The sequence below is a fragment of the Sinohyriopsis cumingii genome, chromosome 12 (genome assembly GCF_028554795.1).
Source record: "Sinohyriopsis cumingii isolate HCF-2022 chromosome 12, ASM2855479v2, whole genome shotgun sequence".
In the NCBI taxonomy this organism is placed as follows: domain Eukaryota; kingdom Metazoa; phylum Mollusca; class Bivalvia; order Unionida; family Unionidae; genus Sinohyriopsis; species Sinohyriopsis cumingii.
Window position 1 is genome coordinate 10,301,982 of NC_142972.1, and position 25,243 is coordinate 10,327,224.

At 37.8% G+C, this 25,243-nt stretch overlaps 1 protein-coding gene and 1 long non-coding RNA gene across 7 annotated transcripts in view; one reads left to right on the forward strand and one right to left on the reverse strand.

Annotated features, from left to right (window-relative positions):
- The window catches only part of LOC149785995 (uncharacterized), a 100,980-nt gene that overhangs the window by 41,478 nt on the left and 34,259 nt on the right, over positions 1 to 25,243 (forward strand). The window lies entirely within an intron of this gene.
- The window catches only part of LOC149785997 (uncharacterized), a 109,199-nt gene that overhangs the window by 13,238 nt on the left and 70,718 nt on the right, over positions 1 to 25,243 (reverse strand). For all 6 annotated transcript variants that reach the window (XM_089976274.1, XM_089976275.1, XM_089976273.1 and 3 more), the window contains exons 7-11: positions 22,899 to 23,027; positions 21,879 to 21,998; positions 9,654 to 9,707; positions 7,115 to 7,207; positions 1,394 to 1,489 (exon numbers count right to left, since the gene is read on the reverse strand). In XM_089976274.1, the coding sequence (XP_089832400.1) occupies positions 1,394 to 1,489; positions 7,115 to 7,207; positions 9,654 to 9,707; positions 21,879 to 21,998; positions 22,899 to 23,027 (492 nt within the window). The remainder of the gene's footprint in view (positions 1 to 1,393; positions 1,490 to 7,114; positions 7,208 to 9,653; positions 9,708 to 21,878; positions 21,999 to 22,898; positions 23,028 to 25,243) is intronic.

The following is a 25,243-nucleotide window of genomic DNA, read 5'->3' on the forward strand; positions in this document are numbered from 1 at the left end:
ACCTTGAGGGTTTATATTTCCATGGCAAAATCATATGTTGTATGTAATGTGGTTATACAAAACTTTTTCAGAAGAAAAGAATAAGATCAGGATGAAAAATCACTTTACAGTGTGGACAAAGTCTTGTTCAAGTGACCATCAAATAATGTTTCTAAATCTACTATACCTAGCAGCAATATTTATGTACATACAAATCAAGAAACTGAGTTGTGGGGCACTTGAGCCTTCCATTGAGGAGTAAAGCAGACCAAAAAATTAATTTCTGAGTTGTTAAACTGCAAAAAATCAGTCTGAACATTTTACTAGTTAAACATTTTTTCAAGAAAAAATTCTCTGCAATTAATAACATTGGTTACTTGGGACTGTTACTGACATCTAAAGTACAAAACATAATTAAGAAATATGAGCTACATATAATAATGATTACTGATATACAATCAAACCTGTCTTAATGGTCACCTGTACAGTGCAGTCACCTGGTCATTCTAATTTTTCCCCACCAATTTCCTATATAAATGTCCTGTGTTTAATGGTCACATGCAGCAGACAGTAGCCAAGTGTTTCTTAACCTACAGTGGTATCTCTCTGCCTTCAGCAGTCAAAGGAGTGTCTCAAGAGTGGTTTCTCCCTGCCTTCAGCAGTCAATGGAGTGTCTCAACAATGGTTTCTCCCTGCCTTAAATAGCAAATGAAGTGTATCAACAGTGACTGCTAGAAGCATGCAAAATTTCTTTGAACAGCAAGGCACATCATGTGAACTGTACTCCAGTTGCAATGTCAATTTAACTTTAAGGTGTCAATATGTTTGCTTCAAAATTGAGGTTGTTTTTATCCTTACAGGAGATGGTCAAAGTATTTCACTTGCTGGTTGAGTTATCACAGCAGAAACAGAAGTCAGCTTTCATGCCAAGAGTTGGATATGTTCATCTATTTGTCTGCGAATTAAAGTTATCAGATGAAAAACGTTCATCTTTGAGATAGGATACAAGCTGAATCTCTTTTCATTAAGGTCAGGGGTCATCAATATTTAAAACTTATCTTTAGAGAAAAGCAAAGTTTCAGTTCATCGGTCATAAAAATAGTCCTATGTGGCTGCTATCCTATTTATCACAGGAATCTAACATAACTGTCTTCTCATATCCACAAAAATAGTCCTATGTAACTGCTTTCCTATTTATCACAGGAATCTAACATAACTGTCTTCTCATATCCATGAGCTGAGCAACTGGCTTATCCAGAAATGGTTGTTGAAGCATGAACAGATGTTTCCAAGGTTACATGCTTGCTGACCATAGACTCAGTCCTATGTCAATCAGTGAAATTAGTGTCTTGTCATGATGCACAGAACAACCTAAGATCAGTCAGTTAATCCAGTGAAATGAATGTCCACTCACCTCTTCAGCCATTTCCAGCAAAGCTCTGTTGGCATTCTCCCATTTATTCTTCCACTGTATACTTTCCTTCTCCAGTTTTTTAATGCGTTTTGTCATCTGAAATAAAAATGAAAATTATTATCCACAGTGACGGAAATGCTTAAACATAGGTATTCAAAAGTATTGTTTGGTAAGAAACATGAGTTTAGTTATAAAAAGCATGTGCTAGCCCTACAACTGAAAAATCACTTTAAGGTGTTAACCTTATGCAGAAGTAGACTCAACAGACTTTTAATTAACTATCTACTTTTATTTCTCAGTGCCCTCATTTCCGTTCAGTTGAAAAATTGAAATTTGCTAATTTATTTTATCTGGGCACCATGACATTCAGAAAGAAGCAAGAAGCCATGTTTACTCAGAATATTTAAAAACTCTATAAATGTAAGTGACCTTGAGTTTAATCCATTTGTAGATCTCTTTTCAGTGCCCGGTGACCTTGCATGTATTTTCTCAAGTTACTGACCAATAAATGGTTTAATCCACTGAAGACTAACTAATGGTGAATTCCACTGAAAACCAATTAATAGTGAAATCCACTGAAAACCAGTTAAAGGTGGAATCCACTGAAGACCAATTAATGGTGGAATTCATTGGAGACCAATTAATGGTGGAATCCATTGGAGACCAATTAATGGTGAATTCGACTGAAAACCAATTAATGGTGAAATCCACTTAAGACCAATTAATGGTGAAATCCATTAGGTACTTAAATGGCTACACTGCTGATCATTTTGGGAGGTCAAATAGACACCATTTTCATTTAGAACTAACTATTTAATGCAGAAGTGTTTCAGTGAAACACTTTTGTCAATAGGATTATTTTGTTAGAAGGAGAAGCAATGACAAGGTTTTCAAGATAGTGTGTGTGTGTGTGATTTGGATTTTTAACGTAGCTTTAAAAAAATTTCAGTCATATCGCTACAGTGTCTGCAGTGTGGCAGTTTATAGTGATGTATAGCACTGAGGCATCATGCCGCAGACATGTAGCATGATGTCCCACCCAGTCACATTATCCCGACACCAGGCCAACCAGTCCTAACACTAACCTCTTAATGCTGAGCACCAAGCAAGGCAGCTGTTAGTACCACTTTTGTAAGTCTTTGGTATGACTCGGCCGGGGATTGAACCCATGACCTCCCGCATCCGAGGCAGACACTCTAACCACTAGGCCACCAGAGCGGCTTGAGGATATTGAAAGTGGCCATTATTTTTCAATGTCACATTAGCACTAGTCACATTTGAATACACTATATATCAAAAGAAACGTTCAGTGGAAACCCTTGGGCCATGCCAATACAACAACCTCTATCAATAACACGAGTTTTAAGACAGCCTGACTGCATATGCATGTCAGCTGACTTGGCTATGTCCTGAATTGAGACATTACATTCAATGCCAGGCTCATCAAAGTTGCTTGTATTTTGTAAGCTGAAATCCTAATTAGTCTACGTGATCCTGTGAGAGTTCAGAGTACGTGTACATTGATTTAATAAATCACTTTAGCCAAGTGGCCAGCAATTGGTGTTACATCTTGCCTTCAGAATAGTCTTTTACAGTTGATGCATTTTATTTCTTTGCATCTCGGGTAACATATGATGGTACATGTAGGGTCCCACAGCACTGTTTTTCTCAACAGATCAAGGATAGAGTAAACAGTAACTGTTGATTGACTAGTGACGGCAACCTGTTCATAGGAAGGAAACCAGGCTGTGTCATTAGAATGACTGAACTGTCAGAAAAGAACTTCATAAAGATCGGATCTATGGATATCATATGTAGCTCACTCTGCATGTTGAAGTTAGTGTCATCATAAATTGCAAGCCATGTATGATAGCTGCTTCAGCAGGGGATGAAAACAGTGGTGCCAACTTACACGAGTTTGGCCATGTCAAAAATGTGAGTGAGCATGACCTAAATGTAAAAAAATTGGACTACATGTCGGTGATTACCTTGATGTGGCCAAAGTTTGTCTCTTCTGTGAAGCCAGAATATGTCTGAGATCATTGAACAATATCCCTGGATTGTGATAGAGTCAAGCTTCTTGTCTTCAAAGAGATAGAGAAAGAAGTCTGTCATTGGGAAATGGGTGCCAAGTGTAGTGCGATATCACTGATGTGACACCAGTCATTTTCAACACTCTTCCTTGTATTTTCTCAAAGTGGAGGATTGTCAACTGTTGTGATGAAGGAATGAAGGAGTTTCTCTAGACATGCATTGAATAGTGGCAATATTGTGATCACTATGGCTCATCTGGGTTTGTCTGTCACTTACAGATCATTGATTCAGGATGTTTCATGGGGCTGAAATAACTTCTTAATTATTTTAACAGTCAAAATGGATTCAGGGAAGGTGTACACCCACATTACCTCCCAGCTGATTAAAAAAACATTTACGGATCATGCTTCTTGGCTCTGGGAAAAAATGAACAAGAAATGTCAAGTGTTGCAAGGCCATGGAGGGACAACACTGTATGAAGCAGTTTTTTCTCTCTTGATGAGTCAGCCATGACAATGAGTTGTCCAGAAGTGTGTCAGACTTCATTATTTGCTGATATTGGGAGTACATAAAGGTATTCAACAACCCTGTAGCTAAGTGTATGTCACCACAACTGAATTGTCCAAAATGATCAGGACCAGGTTTCCATGGATATGTTCCAGCCAGGTGTGGAAGGCAATGAGAATGGCTTTCATTTCCAAGTGATTGATATAATAAACATCCTTTTGAAGCATCTACATGACAATCCCAAGCATGTTCATACTGTTGGACCAGTTGGTCAGCAGTCAGAACAAAGTAACAAAGACAGTTCAGCTGACTGGTACAGTATAGTTTGTACTGCAGTTCAGCTGGCTGGTACAATATAGTCAGTATTACCAGCTGTACCCTATTGGTCAACATACATGTCTTGCTTTCTTAATACTGTCATGTATGGACAGGGTAATGCAAACATACATGTCTTGCTTTCTTAATATTTGTCATGCATGGATAGGGTAATGCAAAGATACATCTCTTGCTTTCATCAGCTGAGGATATGGGCTTAGGCTGTCATCAGCTGACATGGGACATGATGGAGGATATGGGCTTAGGCCCGAGTGGTCTAAAGCGCTCACTGTTCCGGATCACTGCCATCTCACCTCTGTCTAAGTGGGCTTGTGTCTTAGGCTCAGCTAACGTGGGTATGTGAGAAAGCTTGCCAGTAGCATTTCACGGGTTGGTGGTTCTTCCCGGGTTCTTCCTCCACCAGTTATACTGGCCGCCACGTATAACTGATCTTGTGCTGAAAAATGGTGTTAAACCCTACAACAACAACTAGGCTTAGGCTGCCATCAGATGAAACATGACATGATGGAAGATCTAGGCTTAGAATATCAATGCTTGACTGCACATGACACAGGTTCATATACAGTATGTACTGTGATACAGGCATTTAACATTTTATACATAAGTGATAACAGTTATGTACTGTGATACAGGCATTTAACATTTTATACATAAGTGATAACAGTTATGTACTGTGATACAGGCATTTAACATTTTATACATAAGTGATAACAGTTATGTACTGTGATACAGGCATTTAACATTTTATACATAAGTGATAACAGTTATGTACTGTGATACAGGCATTTAACATTTTATACATAAGTGATAACAGTATGTACTGTGATACAGGCATTTAACATTTTATACATAAGTGATAACAGTTATGTACTGTGATACAGGCATTTAACATTTTATACATAAGTGATAACAGTTATGTACTGTGATACAGGCATTTAACATTTTATACATAAGTGATAACAGTTATGTTCTGTGATACAAGCCATTAACACACGTCATACAGAAGTAAATAGTTTACATACACACATGCTACATAGTCTTGTTGAAGTAGATCTCTTCCATATGAGGGCCTGGTCCTAGCAGATCTCTCTCTGAGATCTGTGCCACATGAGAGCCTGGTTCAAGCAGATCTCTCTCACAACTCTATGAGATCTGTGCCACATGAGAGCCTGGTTCAAGCAGATCTCTCTCACAAGTCTATGAAATCTGTGCAACATGAGAGCCTGGTTCAAGCAGATCTCTCTCACAACTCTATGAGATCTGTGCCACATGAGGGCCTTGTTGAAGAAGACCTATCTCACAACTCTATGAGATCTGTGCCACATGAGGGCCCAGTTCAAACAGATCTCTCTCACAAGTCTATGAGATCTGTGCAACATGAGAGCCTGGTTCAAGCAGATCTCTCTCACAACTCTATGAGATCTGTGCCACATGAGGGCCTTGTTGAAGCAGACCTATCTCACAACTCTATGAGATCTGTGCCACACAAAGGCCTGGTTAAAGAAGACCTCTCTCACAACTATAAGATCTATGCCACATGAAGGCCTGGTTAAAGAAGACCTATCTCACAACTCTATGAGATCTGTGCCACACAAAGGCCTGGTTAAAGAAGATCTATCTCACAACTCTGGGATCTGTACCACACAAAGGCCTGGTTAAAGAAGACCTCTCTTACAACTATAAGATCTGTGCCACACGAAGGCCTGGTTAAAGAAGACCTATCTCACAACTCTATGAGATCTGTGCCACACAAAGGCCTGGTTAAAGAAGACCTATCTCACAACTTTCTGAGATCTGTACCACATAAAGGCCTGGTTAAAGAAGACCTCTCTCACAACTATAAGATCTGTGCCACATGAAGGCCTTAAAAAATCCTTCATTAATCACTGCTACTGACAGAAAGTACTGTGATAAAACTTTACAGAAACAAAACTATAAAGACTTCATTTGTATCTAAATTTTTTTAAATACATACTCTCAAGACTTTTTGAAATAATTCAAACCAAAACTAACTGAAAGCTTAAAATTATTTATCCTCACTTTCAACACAGACACTCCATACATGAAACAAGTTTCAATCACTATGAAAAAGATGACATCTCATCATCAGGATGCATTATATTACCCACCCCATCTTATTTGCCAATAAAAAAAATCAATTTCTGTTACCCCATCTTATTTGCCAATCAAATCAATTTCTATTAACCCATCTTATCTGCCAATCAAATCGATTTCTATTACCCCATCTTATTTGCCAATCAAATCGATTTCTATTACCCCATCTTATTTGCCAATCAAATCAATTTCTATTTGCCAATCAAATCAATTTCTATTACCCCATCTTATTTGCCAATCAAATTGATTTCTATTACCCGATCTTATTTGCCAATCAAATCAATTTATATTACCCCATCTTATTTGCCAATCAAATCAATTTCTATTACCCCATCTTATTTGCCAATCAAATCGATTTCTATTACCCCATCTTATTTGCCAATCAAATTAATTTCTAAATTTTGGGAAAGCCCCATTCTGGTGGTACAATTTAGTGAAAATCTCATGGAGTCACATGGAAGGTCTGGTTGAACAAGACTAACATGAAAAATAGATAATGTAGGAAAAGCGCTTTCTGTTTCATTTTAAAGCTTATGAACCTGACCATTTTACAGAAGGTGATGTTACTAATTACCTGGTGTGTCCATGATGAGTATGTTTCCTTGACAACTAGTTTGAAATTCTTGGAATAATTAGCCTGATTTTGTGTAAATATATGTGTAGCAAATGATATCAGTTCTTTGTATGGGAGGAAACTTCAAGTATGACTTACAAGTCTTGCTGACATACCTTGTCCATTTCTGTTTTAAATTTCTGGAACATTTCTTCACTTCTTGTGATGGTGTTCTGAAACTCCTCATATCGCTCCTTATACATTGCCAACTGATGAAAGCCAAAAAGAATATTTTTAGAAGACATGAAATGAGGCCAAGTAAGCATCATTTAATATGTAGATTATATCCAGCAACATATATACATCTGTGTATGTATGTATGTATATATGCATATATGTATGTATGTATGTATGTATGTATGTATGTATGTATGTATGTATGCATGCATGCATGCATGTATGTATGTATGTATGTATGTATGTATGTATGTATGTATGTATAAATTTAAAATGTATGCCAGCGTGCTCACACATTCAAAAAGCCTTTTTTGAGTCACAAGAATATTTCACTAGAAAAGCCCTTATTTGATGTTCTAATCACGCCTATTATAATGAAACCATATGCAAAGAGGCCATCATAATAAAATTTGATGAAACCATATGAAAAGAGACCATCATAATAGAAATCTGATGAAACCATATGCAAAGAGACCATCCTAATAGAAATGTGATGAAACCATATGCAAAGAGGCCATCCTAATAGAAATGTGATGAAACCATATGCAAAGAGACCATCCTAATAGAAATGTGATGAAACCATATGCAAAGAGACCATCCTAATAGAAATGTGATGAAACCATATGCAAAGAGGCCATCCTAATAGAAATGTGACTAAACCATATGCAAAGAGGCCATCCTAATAGAAATGTGATGAAACCATATGCAAAGAGACCATCCTAATAGAAATGTGATGAAACCATATGCAAAGAGGCCATCCTAATAGAAATGTGATGAAACCATATGCAAAGAGGCCATCTTAATAGAAATGTGATGAAACCATAAGCAATGAGAATATCCTAACAGAAATGTGATGAAACCATATGCAAAGAGACCATCCTAATAGAAATTTGATGAAACCATATGCAAAGAGACCATCCTAATAGAAATGTGATGAAACCATATGCAAAGAGGCCATCCTAATAGAAATGTGATGAAACCATAAGCAATGAGAACATCCTAATAGAAATGTGATGAAACCATATGTAAAGAGGCCATCCTAATAGAAATGTGATGAAACCATATGCAAAGAGGCCATCCTAATAGAAATGTGATGAAACCATATGCAAAGAGACCATCCTAATAGAAATGTGATGAAACCATATGCAAAGAGGCCATCCTAATAGAAATGTGATGAAACCATATGCAAAGAGGCCATCTTAATAGAAATGTGATGAAACCATAAGCAATGAGAATATCCTAATAGAAATGTGATGAAACCATATGCAAAGAGACCATCCTAATAGAAATTTGATGAAACCATATGCAAAGAGACCATCCTAATAGAAATGTGATGAAACCATATGCAAAGAGGCCATCCTAATAGAAATGTGATGAAACCATAAGCAATGAGAACATCCTAATAGAAATGTGATGAAACCATATGTAAAGAGGCCATCCTAATAGAAATGTGATGAAACCATATGCAAAGAGGCCATCCTAAGAGAAATGTGATGAAACCATATGCAAAGAGGCCATCCTAATAGAAATATGATGAAACCATATGCAAAGAGGCCATCCTAATAGAAATGTGATGAAACCATATGCAAAGAGGCCATCTTAATAGAAATGTGATGAAACCATATGCAATGAGAACATCCTAATAGAAATGTGATGAAACCATATGCAAAGAGACCTTCCTAATAGAAATGTGATGAAACCATATGCAAAGAGACCATCCTAATAGAAATTTGATGAAACCATATGCAAAGAGACCATCCGAATAGAAATGTGATGAAACCATATGCAAAGAGGCCATCCTAATAGAAATGTGATGAAACCATATGCAAAGAGGCCATCCTAATAGAAATGTGGTGAAACCATATGCATGGAGACCATCCTAATAGAAATGTGATGAAACTGTATGCAAAGAGACCATCCTAATAGAAATGTGATGAAACCATATGCAAAGAGACCATCATAATAGAAATATGATGAAACCATATGCAAAGAGGCCATCTTAATAGAGATGTGATGAAACCATAAGCAATGAGAAATCCTAACAGAAATGTCATGAAACCATATGCAAAGAGACCATCCTAATAGAAATGTGATGAAACCATATGCAAAGAGACCATCCTAATAGAAATGTGATGAAACCATATGCAAAGAGGAAATCATAATAGAAATGTGTAGAATTCTTGTAACTTTAACCAACTTCACTAATTTTATAGATATGAATGGAAATTATCTACATAAATTAAGGACAAGATTCAAGTTTGATGAGTCAACTATTAACTTCACACGAGTGACTTGAATGAGGTATTTAATTACTTTAGTAGTAGTAATAGAAGTAACAGTAGTAGTATCAGAATATCAAAGTCTACATATCAAATAAACAATAATAAATTTTATTTACAATGTTTGTTTTAATATGATCCTAATAATTCCATAATGGTTCCCATACAAGAGATGATGTAATTTGTCTAGTATTCTTACCTCTGCCTCCTTTAACTGGCACTTTTTCATGTACTCTGTGGACTGCATAATCAGCTGCAAGAACAAACAGTAACAGACATATCAATCTGAAACTAAAATCCTGCTTACTGCATTTACCTGTCTGTAATGGACTTGAAACTGCAAACAGTAACAGACATATCTGAGACTAAAATCCTGCTTGCCACATTTACCTGTCTATAATGGACTTTCAAAATCCTGCTTGTCACATTTACCTGTCTATAATGGACTTTCAAAATCCTGCTTACCACATTTACCTGTCTATAATGGACTTGAAACTGAAAACAGTAACAGACATATCTGAGACTAAAATCCTGCTTGCCACATTTACCTGTCTATAATGGACTTTCAAAATCCTGCTTGTCACATTTACCTGTCTATAATGGACTTGAAACTGCAAACAGTATAGATCAATATCTGCACTTGCATAATGCACATACAGATCAGGTCTATGGTGTATGCCTATTAGAACAGTGAAGACCCAATCAGGTCTATGGTGTATGCCCATCAGAAGAGTGAAGACCCAATCAGGTCTATGGTGTATGCCCATCAGAACAGTGAAGACCCAATCAGGTCTATGGTGTATGCCCATCAGAACAGTGAAGACCCAATCATGTCTATGGTGTATGCCTATCAGAACAGTGAAGACCCAATCAGGTCTATGGTGTATGCCCATCAGAACAGTGAAGACCCAATCAGGTCTATGGTGTATGCCCATCAGAACAGTGAAGACCCAATCAGGTCTATGGTGTATGCCCATCAGAACAGTGAAGACCCAATCAGGTCTGTGGTGTATGCCCATCAGAACAGTGCAGACCCAATCAGGTCTATGGTGTATGCCCATCAGAACAGTGAAGACCCAATCAGGTCTATGGTGTATGCCCATCAGAACAGTGAAGACCCAATCAGGTCTATGGTGTATGCCCATCAGAACAGTGAAGACCCAATCAGGTCTATGGTGTATGCCCATCAGAACAGTGAAGACCCAATCAGGTCTATGGTGTATGCCCATCAGAACAGTGAAGACCCAATCAGGTCTGTGGTGTATGCCCATCAGAACAGTGCAGACCCAATCAGGTCTATGGTGTATGCCCATCAGAACAGTGAAGACCCAATCAGGTCTATGGTGTATGCCCATCAGAACAGTGAAGACCCAATCAGGTCTATGGTGTATGCCCATCAGAACAGTGAAGACCCAATCAGGTCTATGGTGTATGCCCATCAGAACAGTGAAGACCCAATCAGGTCTATGGTGTATGCCCATCAGAACAGTGAAGACCCAATCAGGTCTATGGTGTACGCCCATCAGAACAGTGAAGACCCAATCAGGTCTATGGTGTACGCCCATCAGAACAGTGAAGACCCAATCAGGTCTATGGTGTATGCCCATCAGAACAGTGAAGACCCAATCATGTCTATGGTGTATGCCTATCAGAACAGTGAAGACCCAATCATGTCTATGGTGTATGCCCATCAGAACAGTGAAGACCCAATCAGGTCTATGGTGTATGCCCATCAGAACAGTGAAGACCCAATCAGGTCTATGGTGTATACACAGTAGAACAGTATAGACCCAATCAGAACATGTCTCTTTCCAATTAGAGTTGAGTAACTTTGACTCAATGAAAACGATAAAGACGATTTTCCCTCAGTCTGCCTACAGTGTCATCTTGTGGAATATAGTGCACACACCTTTAGCTTGGACGGTATATCCCACCAAACAAAAAACAATGGGAAAACAGTTCAATATTATAGTGCTGTCTTGTGGGGAATAGCACTTTCACCATCAGCTAGAAGGCTACACCTCACCTACAACACAATGGAACAGAACTTTTTATTAATTTGTCTTTATTTTACTTTTATTGTACCAAAAATGTGTAACACAATCTTCAGGCACATCATCAAAAGCATCATGTCATAAGGGATTAGCCTGAAAAAGTGTTTTTGTTAATTGTTACCATGCCTATTGACAGGTACATCTACACTCTGACTGTTATTATAAGTGTTATTGCTAAAATAATGAAAATATGTCCGAGTTTTAACTGATTTTGCAATTTAACACTGGCCCGCCATGCAATCCTCTGCATCAAATGTTAGCCCATGACCTTTCTTAATAACAAATTAGAACTGAGCACATGACACACAGAAATAGTTGACATTTTATAACTACCAAAGTACAAGTGACAACTAGGTTTGATTGATTGATTGATGGATTGATTTTTAACGGCGCATCAGCACTGTTAGGCTATTTAGCGCCAAAAAAAAGGTTATTTGTATAATCTTTTAAAAATTATAAAACGTCCTATATCGACCAGCGATATAAAAGAACAAATGGTTGAAATTAAAAACAGTAAGATGGTAACGGTGCAAAATAAAGCTTCCCGATCAACGGGAGATGTAAATGTTCTATGTTAATGAAAAAAGATGAAAAGGTATTAAAATGGGACGGTATATATATTGCATAAAACTGCACAAGGTGATAGCATAAAAGTCAGAGTTTAGAGTAAATATTTACGGCTTTCAGGAACTCTATAATATGAGTGATGTTTATAGTATCAAAAAGTTCTTTCATGTCATGCACAATGTAATAACGATCGCGCATAGGTTGTAGGTCAAAGCACTCTATCATAAAGTGCTTGACAGTGAAAGGTTCATTGCAAGAAACGCACTCTGGTGGGTCTTCACCTTTTAGTATGTGGGAGTGGGTGATATGAGTATGACCAATTCGGATTCTTGCAATGACTATCTCCTCCCTACGAATGGTTCTGTAGGAAGGAGTGCATTCTCCTAGAGTTGGCTTGATTGCATGAAGTTTGTTATTTACAGCATCATTCCATGATGCCTGCCACTTCTGACGTAAGAACTTTCTGATACAAGGTTTAAAATCAGTATACGGTATTTTAAAATCAGATGGTTCTTTAGTAAGGGCCATTTTAGCAGCACGATCTGCTTTTTCATTACCTTTAATACCAATGTGGCTAGGTAACCAACAGTATATTATATTGTGGGAGACACTCAGCTCAGTATTTTTGACGAGTATGTTTTTCAATAATGGGTTCTCCAGTTTTCTATTATGTAGTGACTGGAGTACTGATAGCGAGTCGGAGAAGATGATACTGTTTAAAATATGTTTCTTTTCTATATGTTGCAGAGCAAGGTCTATTGCTCTGATTTCAGCTGTAAAAATTGATGCTCCATTTGGTAAGCGAACTTGCGTTGTGTGATTTCCACAAACAAAGGCTGCAGCAGCCTTTTCCTCATCCTTTGATCCATCAGTGTAAATTCTGGTGTAGTTTTTAAATTCAGTGAGGAGTTCATGGCAAGAGTTGTGGAAGACAGAAGGGTTTGTTTCTGATTTTTTTCCATCGTGTAGCGTAAAAAGTACTTTTGGTTGCTTAATTAGCCAGGGTGGTGTTTTGGAGATGGACGTTTTCTGAATTTTAGAAAGATCTATATTTGTAGTGTCAAGGCTGGATGATATTCTAATGCCAAAGGAAGGTATGGCGTTTGGTTTATTTTCATATAAAGTTTTGTATTTGGGTTGAAAAACAGCCGAAAAAACAGGATTCAGAGGGTTTGATTTTAATTTTAGAGCATACTGTGTGGAAAGCATTTCTCTACGATACGATAACGGTGGTTCATTCGCCTCAGCTAGAAGGCTATCACACGGGGATGTTTTAAATGCTCCCAGAGCCAGTCTTATTCCCTGATGATGAATTGGATCAAGCATTTTAAGATATGACTTTCGGGCTGAACCATACACAACGCAACCATAGTCTAGTTTGGAGCGAATAAATGTTCTGTATAAATTCAGGATGACCTTTCTATCAGCACCCCAGTCAGTGTGCGCTACTACTTTAAGTAGGTCAAGTGCTTTTAAGCATTTGGCTTTCAAGTTTTTTAGGTGTGGAATAAAAGTCATTTTTCTGTCAAAGATAATACCCAAAAATTTTGTTTCCTCAACAACTGGGATAGGTGTTCCGTCCAGTGTGAGTTTAGGTTCATTGTGGTGTCGTCGTAATTGACAGAAATGCATACATACCGTTTTTAATTTCGAGAATTTGAAACCGTTCGTACTAGCCCAATTTTGAATCTTGTTGATATTTTGCTGTAGTTGTCTTTCAATTGTATGCATGTGCTTTGACCGATAACATATGAGAAAATCATCAACATATAGTGAGCAATCCATACCAGGAGTCAAACACTTGGTGATGTTATTAATTTTGATACTGAAAAGTGTCACAGATAAAATACTGCCCTGGGGCACACCCATCTCTTGCTCGTGCAAATCTGAGAGAGTAGAGTCCACTCGTACCTTGAATTCTCTGTCGGAGAGGAAGTTGGATATGAAAGAGGGCAGACAGCCTTTTAGACCTAGATCGTGCAGGTCTTTTAGTATCCCGTACTTCCATGTTGTGTCATAGGCCTTTTCTAAATCAAAGAAAACCACTACTAAATGTTCTTTCTTGATAAATGCATCGCGAATGAATGTTTCTAGTCTAACCAGATGATCGTTGGTGCGCCATCTATAACGAAAGCCACTTTGGAAAGGAGATATTAAATTGTTAGTTTCCAGGTACCATACAAGCTGAGAATTGATCATTCGTTCCATTGTTTTGCACATGCAGCTTGTGAGTGCAATAGGTCGATAGTTGGTAGGATCTTCGCTATCTTTACCGGGTTTGGGAACTGGTATTACTGCTGCTTCTTTCCATATTTTAGGTAGGTTACCAGTAATCCATAAATCATTGAAGAGTTTCAAAAGAGATGTTAATGATGATTCTGGAAGATGTTTTAAAAACTGGTAATGTATTTTGTCAGGCCCAGCGGAAGTATCATGGGCCTTGTCTAAAGCCTCCATAAGTTCTGGTAGTGAAAACGGTTGTAGCTTTCCGAGTTGTTGGATGTGAATTTTAAACGTGACTTTTCTTTTTGAGTTTTCAATTTTTGGAAGGCTTCGGAATAATTAGATGATGAGGAATTTTTTGAGAATGTATCAGCAAGAACATTTGCTATGTCACGTTTTGAGCTAAGATTGTTATTGTTTATTTTTTAATTTAACTTTCTTAATTGAGGAACGAGAGTTTAAAGAGGAAACATATTTCATCCATGATGCTTGTTTACTTTCTTTGATTGTGCGGCGAGCTTTGGCCCGGAGAATACGATATTTACTTAAATTCTCGGGCGTCGGATGATTGTTAAATTTTTTCAAGGCTTCTCGGTGTTGCCGTATGGCTTCCTTACATTCCTTAGTGAGCCAAGGTTTTGGGGTTCTTATACAGTTTGTTGAGGACTTCGGGATAGATTCTTCTGCAATGTCTGTCAAAATAGATGTAAAATGCTGAATGGGATCGTTAACATTGAAAACTATGTCCTCATTCAGCCTAGTTTTACAGAGTGTTTCGAACTTGGCCCAGTCGGCCTTCTTTAAATTCCATTGTGGAATTACTTCATCAATTGTAGAGTTATTATTTACAAGGGAGATTGGGAAGTGATCGCTGCTGTGAAGGTCATCAGCGACCTTCCAGTCATAGTCCAAAAGCAGCGAAGGAGAACAAATTGTCAAATTGATGCATGTGTATGTATCCGTGCCTGGGTGTAAATATGTAGGTGTTTTGGTATTATATAGACACAGATCGTGTCTAGAAATAAAGTCTTCAACTTTGTGACCTCTGTCACTTATATGATTTGATCCCCATAAAATGTTATGGGCATTAAAATCCCCGAGTAAAACAAAGGGTGCGGGAAGCTGTTGAACAAGATTGTCGAGTTCATTTGGTACTAGGTTAGTGTTTGGTGGTAAATAAATAGAGCAAAATGTAATCACTCGATGTAGAGTGACGCTTACAGCAATGGCTTGTAAATTGGTGTTTAAATGAATGAAGCTATGAGGAGCTCTGTTGTTCACAATAACAGAAACTCCTCCTGATGCCCTATCAACATTTGGAGAGCAGGTGTTAAACAGGGAGTAGTTTTTAAATGTGATATTGTCCGTATCTTTCAAGAATGTTTCTTGAAGGCACAGTACCGCATGATCATGTTCGTTTAAAAGCAGAAGAATATCATTGTAATTTGCTTTAAGTCCTCGACAATTCCATTGTATGATAGTGTTTTTCATTATAAACTGAGATTAAAGATTGTGGAGCTAGGTTAGACCTTTCGCAGAGGAAATTTGGTTATTTCTCTGGAGGAAGTACGGGGGTAAATTTTTTTGTTTGTAGGTCTGGAGTTCCCTTGGGCGCATGGAGCAGTTTCTTCTGCATCCATGCTCTCGATGTCTCCAAACCTGTTATAAAGTTTGATGGGGTCATCTGACCCCTTTCGTTACCTGTTTCCATGAGATTTGTTTTTGTTTTTTGGTGATTTCGGTTGTTGGGTATTGCTGAAAGTAGTTTGTGTAGATGCCGTGCTTTTCTGTGATTGGTAATGGGGTGTGTTTGAATCTGGTGTTGAATTGGGTGCTTCTGTTTGTGTTTGAGCGTCCTTCGTTGTTTTAGGATTGCTCTTCACTACAGTGGAGAAGGATGGGCCAGGATGGGCTGTTTCGCCTGTACAAGTTTTCTGGCTTCTGGATAGGGAATATTATTTGTGTACTTTACCCTCTGAATTTCCTTCTCCTGTTTCCAGGTATCGCAATCCTTGGAATTTGCGTGTTGCTCTTTTCCACAGTTGACACAATGTGGAGTTGCTCTACAGTCAGCTTCCTGATGAGAATTTTCTCCGCATCGGCCACATATTTGGGTTTTAGAGCAGCGGTCTTCGTGATGGCCGTATTTTTGACACTTATAACATCGAAGGGGGTTGGGAATGTAGATCTCAACCTTCACTTGCAAGAAGCCAACTTTGACCACTTTGGGTACTGTTGGCTTGTTGAAGGTGAGAACAATGGTGTCGGTGTCCTGTAGGTTGTTATTACGTTTAATACGTATTCTACGTACTGCAGTGACACCTTCATTTTTCATTCCTTCAATGATATCAGCGTCGGTGACTCCAGCCAAGTCACGACAGCGAATCACGCCTTTGGACGTATTCAGTGTGGTGTGAGCGAATGAGGTCACTGGAATATCAAAGAAAGTTTTTATTTTCTTGATAATGTCTGTCTGACCTCGTCGTTCACATTCCACAAGAAGGCAACCCGATTTCATTTTTTTGACGCTTTTTGGTGTTCCAATCTGACCTGTAATTGTTTTCTCGATCACAAACGGAGAGAGTGAGGTAAGCGGTTTCGTGGCATCTTTTGACTGTATGACCATGAAGCGTGGAAATGACTCCACACTACATGGTTCGTCGTCCGAGTCAGATAAAGGTTTCGTTCTCTTGTTTTGATTTTTTTAAAAATTATCCATGATGGCTAGATTAAAAATTCAGCACCCATGCTCCCCGCCCACCAAGGAGCCCAACAAGGGAACACTTTTCAAGTGCCAGGGATACACAGATGCCATACTCAGTTGATAAAATTACCTTTGATTGACCTTGAAGTCGCCAATTTCTAAGGTCGGTAAAATTACCCCCCCGATTGACCAATTAAGCCACTGCCTTCTAGGAAGTCTTCTAAGACTTGGAAAAGGGAAAGATAAAGGAATAGAATATAGGGGCAACGGTGGTATCAAGAGAGATACAAGGAGAAAGATAAAAAAGGTGAGAAAGTTAATAAAGACTTCCTAAGGCTCGGCGTGACCAGCCGATTTGTCGGAACCGGGCCCATCCCGACCACCCGTCTAAGAGAAGTAGAGGCCAAAGTAGTGTATTGCATTGGAAAGCCTCTGCTCAACTACCAGGATCCTTTCCTCCCCCGACACGGGATGCAACCCACGGCAAACAGGTTGCCTCTACTTAGTCGCCTTTTACGACACGTAGCGAGGCACGTCGGGCCAATTATACTACCCCGGACCCGCAGAGGGGAGTGACAACTGGGAATTTTACAGTTAAAAAAAAATAAAAATGAAATAGTGCATTCTTCACAAATATTGCATACAATTCTTATTTTCTGTGTGATTTTGCCTACATATAATTAAAAACTTCACAGGCAATCTTAAAATTTTCGGGATATTTTCACTATCGTGTGTCCTAGATGCAACCCTGGTAAGGGTTGGCAGATCTGCTATTATATCTTGTATAATAAGGTAGTCTTGAGGTGACAGTTGTTCACTGATAGGCTTTGTTAAACTATGTATCAATAACAGCTAGGGGATATGTATCATTTGTAGATTTTCCATCTGGTTGCTTGAAATAGGCCTAGCTGTTTTCAAGAAGAACAAATTGAAAATAAGTTTTCCATATGGTTCTATGTGGAGTCCCTCCAGACATAAGTTTTATAGACCATGTTGTAGGATACATTCCAACCATGCTTAACGAAAATCGGTTGAACAGTTCTAAATAAGAACTCAAAAATAGGTCTTCCATTTGGTTTGTTGCGTAAGTCACATAAGACAATTTGGTAGAGGATGTCTTGAGGAACATTCCTACCAAGCTTAACTGAAACTGACCCAGTGGTTTTTGAGAAGTTCAAAATAGACAATGGACAAAATGTCAGCTTACATGCCAACCCCTGACGAGGAGAAAGTGTAATCCAAGTGGACCAAAAGAGTAATCCAAGCAGAAAAAGAGTAATCCACATATAATATGCTAAAAATGTAATGAACAATGATTTATTTGACCCTCTGGTCTTTTAACATCCTTTACTGCTTCAAGTTTTCATATTTAGCACTTTTAGCTTTGGAAACCAACAGATTATCATGTTGCATTTCAAAACACTTTGTACCAGTTGAGACTATGACCATGAATGTATTTCACACCAGTAGAGCTGTAAGTACTGGGTTACTGAGCCTGGATCTGAATTCACTTTTATTTTTGTTAACAATACTGAACAATCTCTCACAGTGAGCATTAGAATGGGTGTGTGTGTGATTTGGATTTTTAACATAGCTTTAAAAAAAATTCAGTCATATTGCTACGATGTCTGCAGTGCAATGGGTTGAAGTTTTCTGTCACAAGATTTATCTTTCACAATCTTGATCTGGAGGCCCTCAAGCTGGATAGATATAGGCTTCTCGAATAAAACTTCCATGGATTTAAATTTCTTCTTTTCTGATAACCCATCCTCTTTATTGTCAGTATTTCTATCTATACTTTCATCTCTTGTCCTCTTCTGACTTATAATAACAGATTCTGCTTTTGTGCTACCTTCTTCACTTTTTTCCCCCTGTTTCTCTGTGCAGATTCACTTTCAGTTCGAAAGAAAGCTTGTAGTTTGTCCAAAGCTCAAGTAAATGGCTAATACATTTGCCCAGGGATAACCATCTTGTACACACATGCTTTATAACTTTATAGTCTTCAAGATCAAACTGATCTTGTAACAACTTTAGAGCTTGTTTCCTTTTACTACTTTTCTCCAAATAATAGTAGATATCAATTAGCAAATGACCAATATCTACTTCTAATTTATCAACAGCCTTTCCAGCAGCAAGGTGCATCAAATGACAGGGACTGCCTGTTATGTACACTGTTTTAGGATGCAACTCCTTTATGATTCCGGTCATCACTGAAGCATTATCAGCTGCAAACCCCATACAGTTAGTCTGCCAACTTAAGTCATGTTTCTTCAAAGCATTATCAAGCAAATCAAAAATGTTTTGTCCAGTGGAATGTACTTTTAATTCTGGTAATGAAAGGACACTCATAACTTTGCCCTTTTCATTGTTGAAGTATCTAACACATACTGGGTACAACCTTTTGTCATCATAATCACAACTCCCAACTGTGGCAATACTAAATGGCCCAATTTCATGGGTTCTGCAATTTTAAGTGAAGTATCTTCTGCTAAACACTGAACAATATTAGACGATTTTGTTCTAGCACATGCATATTTTTCAGCATTTTTGGAATCGGGAAACCTCCATTTGAACGAAGAACCAACATGGTCTGCCACTGCTTGGGGCAGTCCATGTTCTATTAAGGACTCAGTAAATAGCACCTCTGCATTTATAACATTCATGTCCACACTTGAGTTCTGCTGTAAATAAGAAGTTACCTTAGTACTGGAGTTAGTAAGACGAGCTAATTTGATGTGTTTCTTTGTTTTCAAGTGTTTCTCCACATTGAATTAACCACCATGACCAATATTAAAATCGTTTCCGCACAGCCTGCAAGAGGCATGATGCTGCCCTAGAATGGAATGCTGTATTATGCCATCCATGTATTCATCTTTGAATCTTTGGAGGATTTGTGTTTGTTTCTTTTTCCGATCCATCTGTAACACACTGACTACAATCCATTTGAAAACTTTTCGCGCCAAATATTAAAATTCTTTTCACGCAGCCTGCAATGGACATGATGCTGCCCTTGCATGGAATGCTGTATTGTCATTCTTGTCATTCATGTCTTCATCTATGGAGGATTCTGTTATTTTTTGTTTCATTTATTTCTTGCCTTTTTCTAATCCAACTGTGAAATTATTTGAAATTATTTGAAAGAAAATATTTTTGCTCTAACACGCGCATCAACTAAAAAATTAGACTCTTTAGCGCCAAATACCTATAGACTGGTTCTGTATCAAATATGAATTAGAACAAAGAATCTGAGAGTAAAGATTAAAAATTAGAAAACCAGTCTGTTCTCTCCCCACTAAGGCATACAGCTTCTATATATAGAATACAAGGTCAAATGTTTAAAAGTAGAACCAGCATGTTTCTTGGAAACAGGATAGCTGCTATACATAGAATATAATACTGTTAGGAAAGTGCATGCAAGTCCACTGACAAGCATACTCATATATCATAGTTATGTAGAAGCTGTCTTTTCTAGAATAAATGTTAATAAAATGTTAATAAAAATGAGAAAACAAAATATATAATTATTTGGGGAAAGTGGATATTCCAAAAATCACGTAATCCATATACTTTACGTGTAAGGTGTAATTTAGTGAAAAAAACGTAATGATTATGCCCAAAGCATAATGGTTGGCATGTATGTGTCAGATGCAGGGTTGAACCATAAGCCAACTTAGACTTACAGCTAGGACAGCCAATAAAAATGTTGATGCAGATTTATCATACGGCACAAAGGGCAGTGTGCCATATGCCATTTATCATTATGGCACATAGGGCAGTCTGCCAGATGCCATTTATCATATGGACCTGAGGGCAGTGTGCCAGTTGCCATTTATCATTATGGCACATAGGGCAGTGTGCCAGTTGCCATTTATCATTATGGCACAGAGGACAGTGTGCCAGTTGCCATTTATCATTATGGCATATAGGGCAGTGTGCCAATTGCCATTTATCATTATGGCACATAGAGCAGTGTGCCAGATGCCATTTATCATATGGACCAGAGGGCAGTGTGCCAGTTGCCATTTATCATATGGCACATAGGGCTGTGTGCCAGTTGCCATTTTCCATATGGACAATAGGGCCGTGTGCCAGTTGCCATTTATCATGCACTTGTATTAGCTGTGTGACATTAGTCCAACTTCTTAACAAGTCAAATTCACACATCCTAAAAAGAGTTGTTGAATCAAAAATGTTTTACCAGTTCAAATGTCACATTTGTAACTTACTGTAATTACACTGGAACAAAGAATATTTTTACTTGATGGCTATGTCAAGAACAATCTAAGTTTAACTGATCTATTTTTGATAATGATTTGAATTTTCAGATACACAATGGTGGAAATGCTTTTCTATACCTATCTTATGTTTTCATTTGTAGATTTTGTATACCTGTGTAGATTAGGAATATAGTGGCTACTAATTTTTGTATACCTGTGTAGATTGGTAATATAGTGGCTACTAATTTTTGTATACCTGTGTAGATTAGGAATATAGAGGCTACTAATATTTGTAGATTCGGAATATAGTGGCGACTAATTTTTAAGGTTTTGATCAGTACTTAACTTTGTGAGATGCTTGCAAAAAGCTATCACTCTTTATTAGGTATTTAAATTCCGAATGGAACAGGCAAATATGACCAAACTTTGGGTATTTAAATTCCAAATGGAACAGGCAAATATGACCAAACTTTGGGTATTTAAATTCCAAATGGAACAGCCAAATATGACCAAACTTTGGGTATTTAAATTCCAAATGGAACAGCCAAATTTGATCAAATTTGCAGAATCCATAATATCCATGAAAACTGGTACCACATTAAAAGCAGCAAATATGCAGTGCCTGACAGTATTCTTCTTTCAAACCATTTTTTTCTTACCAATTCCCTCTCCTTCTTTGATCGGGCCTGTTCTTCATTCAAAATGGCTGTTGCCTGCTCTAATTTGGCATCTGCTAGCTTCTGTTCCAATTCCCGATGCTGCATAACCTTCTCTACTTGCTGGAAGAAAACAAAGGAAAAAAAATGAACATGGAAGTCAGTGACTACCAATTTTAAATACAACCAAATGAAACTAATTCAATACCTTACTGAAACTCATTGAAATATATACTCTTTTACATTACCACTTGATCCCATCAATAACTGCTATTCTGTTCTGATCTGTTTCTGTGAAATTCAGAACAAAGTCTACATAAAATTAGCATTTTGTGTGACCGCTTTGCCAAAGTCTACATAAACCTAGCAGTTTGTGTGACCACTTTGCCAAAGTCTACATAAACCTAGCATTTTGTGTGACCACTTTACCAAAATCTACATAAACCTAGCATTTTGTGACCACTTTGCCAAAGTTTACACAAACCTAGCATTTTGTGTGACCACTTTGCCAAAGTCTACATAAACCTAGCAGTTTGTGTGACCACTTTGCAGAAGTTTATGCAAGCCTAGCATTTTTGACCACTTCACTAAAGTCTACATAAACGTAGCATTTTGTGTGACCACTTTGCCAAAGTTTACACAAACCTAGCATTTTGTGTGACCACTTTGCCAAAGTTTACACAAACCTAGCATTTTGTGTGACCACTTTGCCAAAGTTTACACAGACCTAGCATTTTGTGTGACCACTTTGCCAAAGTTTACACAAACCTAGCATTTTGTGACCACTTCACTAAAGTCTACATAAACCTAGCATTTTGTGTGACCATTTCACCCAAAGCCATAGCTTTTATTACAATCTGGATGCTTCAGCTTTTGACTGGTACAATTGTCACCTAATACTGTCAAACACTATTAAGCTGGTAAATAAATTACAGTACAGTTCCTTGTCTTATACAAAAAAAACCCCAAAAAAAGTAAGACACTATTACTGAGGTAATGTATATGACTAAAGTACAAACTAACCTTTTCTCTTGTCTCATATTGTTCGATGAATTTCTTGAGTTTTTGTGCAAGTTCAAAGTTCTCCTCCCGCAACTTTTTGTTCTTGTCATGGTTTTCTGTCATCTGCGTCTGGATTTCAGTAATGGTTGACTGGAATTCAAAATTTCAGAACTATAGAATACAAAAAAATCTATTTTATCAGTGATGTTCCATTTAAACATACACAGTACCCAGGTAATGCAGTTTTAAAACAAAAACCATATGCCATGGTACTTTGATTTCATAGAGTTCATATTAAAATGATAACAAAATTCTAAACTGCATCTATGGGCAAGTACCCCGCATTAAAAGTGTCTTCTCTGGGTCCCAGGTATGTTTTACTGGAATAGCCCTCATTCATTTGCCACTACATTTACATTTACTCTTAAACTATTCAAAAATTATGTGGCATGATGTACAACTTTGACCTTTAAGTAAATCAAACTTTTTATCTGAAAGCACCTTGAACCTTTTGGTGTGGTATGGAAGTACCAAGCTGCCACAGAAAGATTTTGCTTATATATCTGCAAACCATGGGCTAGATGCATTTACACGCATCTTTTGTAATTTAATAAGGCTGAGATGCTGCCAGAATTTTATGTGAAGAGGGAGGGATATCTATTTTATTGCCCCCAAAATAAGAGGGGGGCAGGAGTAAAAAACTGTGAGGTGTGGGAAGTTAAAGTTCAATATTTACCTAACACTTAAATATCTCTTTTTTTCCCACTCACCTCTGTAAGATCCCTGTTTAAATGAAAATCCTCAAAAGATGTCCCCTCTAGTGTTGTAAGCAGTAATTTGTTGATTGTTTCTGTGCTTAATCTGTTCCTTAACTGCATATAGATATTGTTCTGTGTTGAGATCCCGCTTTCACAGTCTGCTGTCTGATGCAGCTTATATACAACAAGTTTATCAAGCATCAACAAAGTGGTCTTTATGGTAGTTATGTACAATTTTTCAACAGCTCATATGTATTGTCTTCTGGATATTTCTGCCCCAAAATAAGATTTTTAGCCAACACAAACTTTGCCAAAGCTTTCATGACTAGTATGCCAGATTTCTTATGTTTCATAATGCCATACTTCCTGTAACACGGTGTGTCATGCAAAAAGGACCATGTTTTACTCCCAAACTCGCTGACTCAAGTCATGTTTTAAAAAAACCATGAGTTCAGTAAATAAAAAAGCAAAAACTAAAAACAAAGCCAAAAAAACCCAGCCACTTCTAAAGATGCCCATGCTTGGGGCAGTTTATAGAGGCAATTCAAAGGAAAGGTGTTCAGGTATAAATAATTATCTTTTTCACATATTACTGAATTGGCTGACACTAGCTATGATGATGTGTAAAGCCCTTTAAAAATTGTTGTTGGGAAGTCTCCATTATGCTAATTTGCATGTGTAAAGCCCTTTACAAATTGTTGTTGGGGAGTCTCCATTATGCTAATTTGCATGTGTAAAGCCCTTTACAAATTGTTGTTGGGGAGTCTCCATTATGCTAATTTGCATGTGTAAAGCCCTTTACAAATTGTTGTTGGGGAGTCTCCATTATGCTAATTTGCATGTGTAAAGCCCTTTACAAATTGTTATTGGGGAGTCTCCATTATGCTAATTTGGTTATTTTCTTCTACAGTAACTCAAGTACCATTATAAACTTACAACTGTTGTCATTTTTATTATTATTAGGTAATTTCAACTCATGTATGCACTACTTCTATTTAGACATGTGGTAAAATTTGTACTACCAAGGCAACTGTAAAAGAACATCAGAGCTTTCTACCCATTTCAGTTGCAGTTTTATCAATAGTATGTACTCCACATAACCTCAATATTTAAATTCCTTTCTGATTAAAATCTGAAACTTGACTGGGACATGACTCTCACCTGAAACTTGACTGGGACATGACTCTCACCTGGAACATTAATGGGACATGACTCTCACATGAAACTTGACTGGGACATGACTCTCACCTGGAACATTACTGGGACATGACTCTCATCTGGAACATTACTGGGACAAGACTCTCACATGAAACTTTACCAGAACATGACTCTCACCTGCAACTGTACTAGGACAAGACTCTCATATGAAACTTTACCAGAACATGACTCTCACCTGCAACTGTACTAGGACATGACTCTCACCGGAAACTTGACTGGGACAGACATGACTCTCGCCTGGAACATTACTGGGACAAGACTCTCACATGAAACTTTACTGGAACATGACTCTCACCTGCAACTGTACTAGGACATGACTCTCACCTGAAACATTACTGGAACAAGACTCTCATCTGAAACTTTACTGGGAAATGACTCTCACCTGCAACT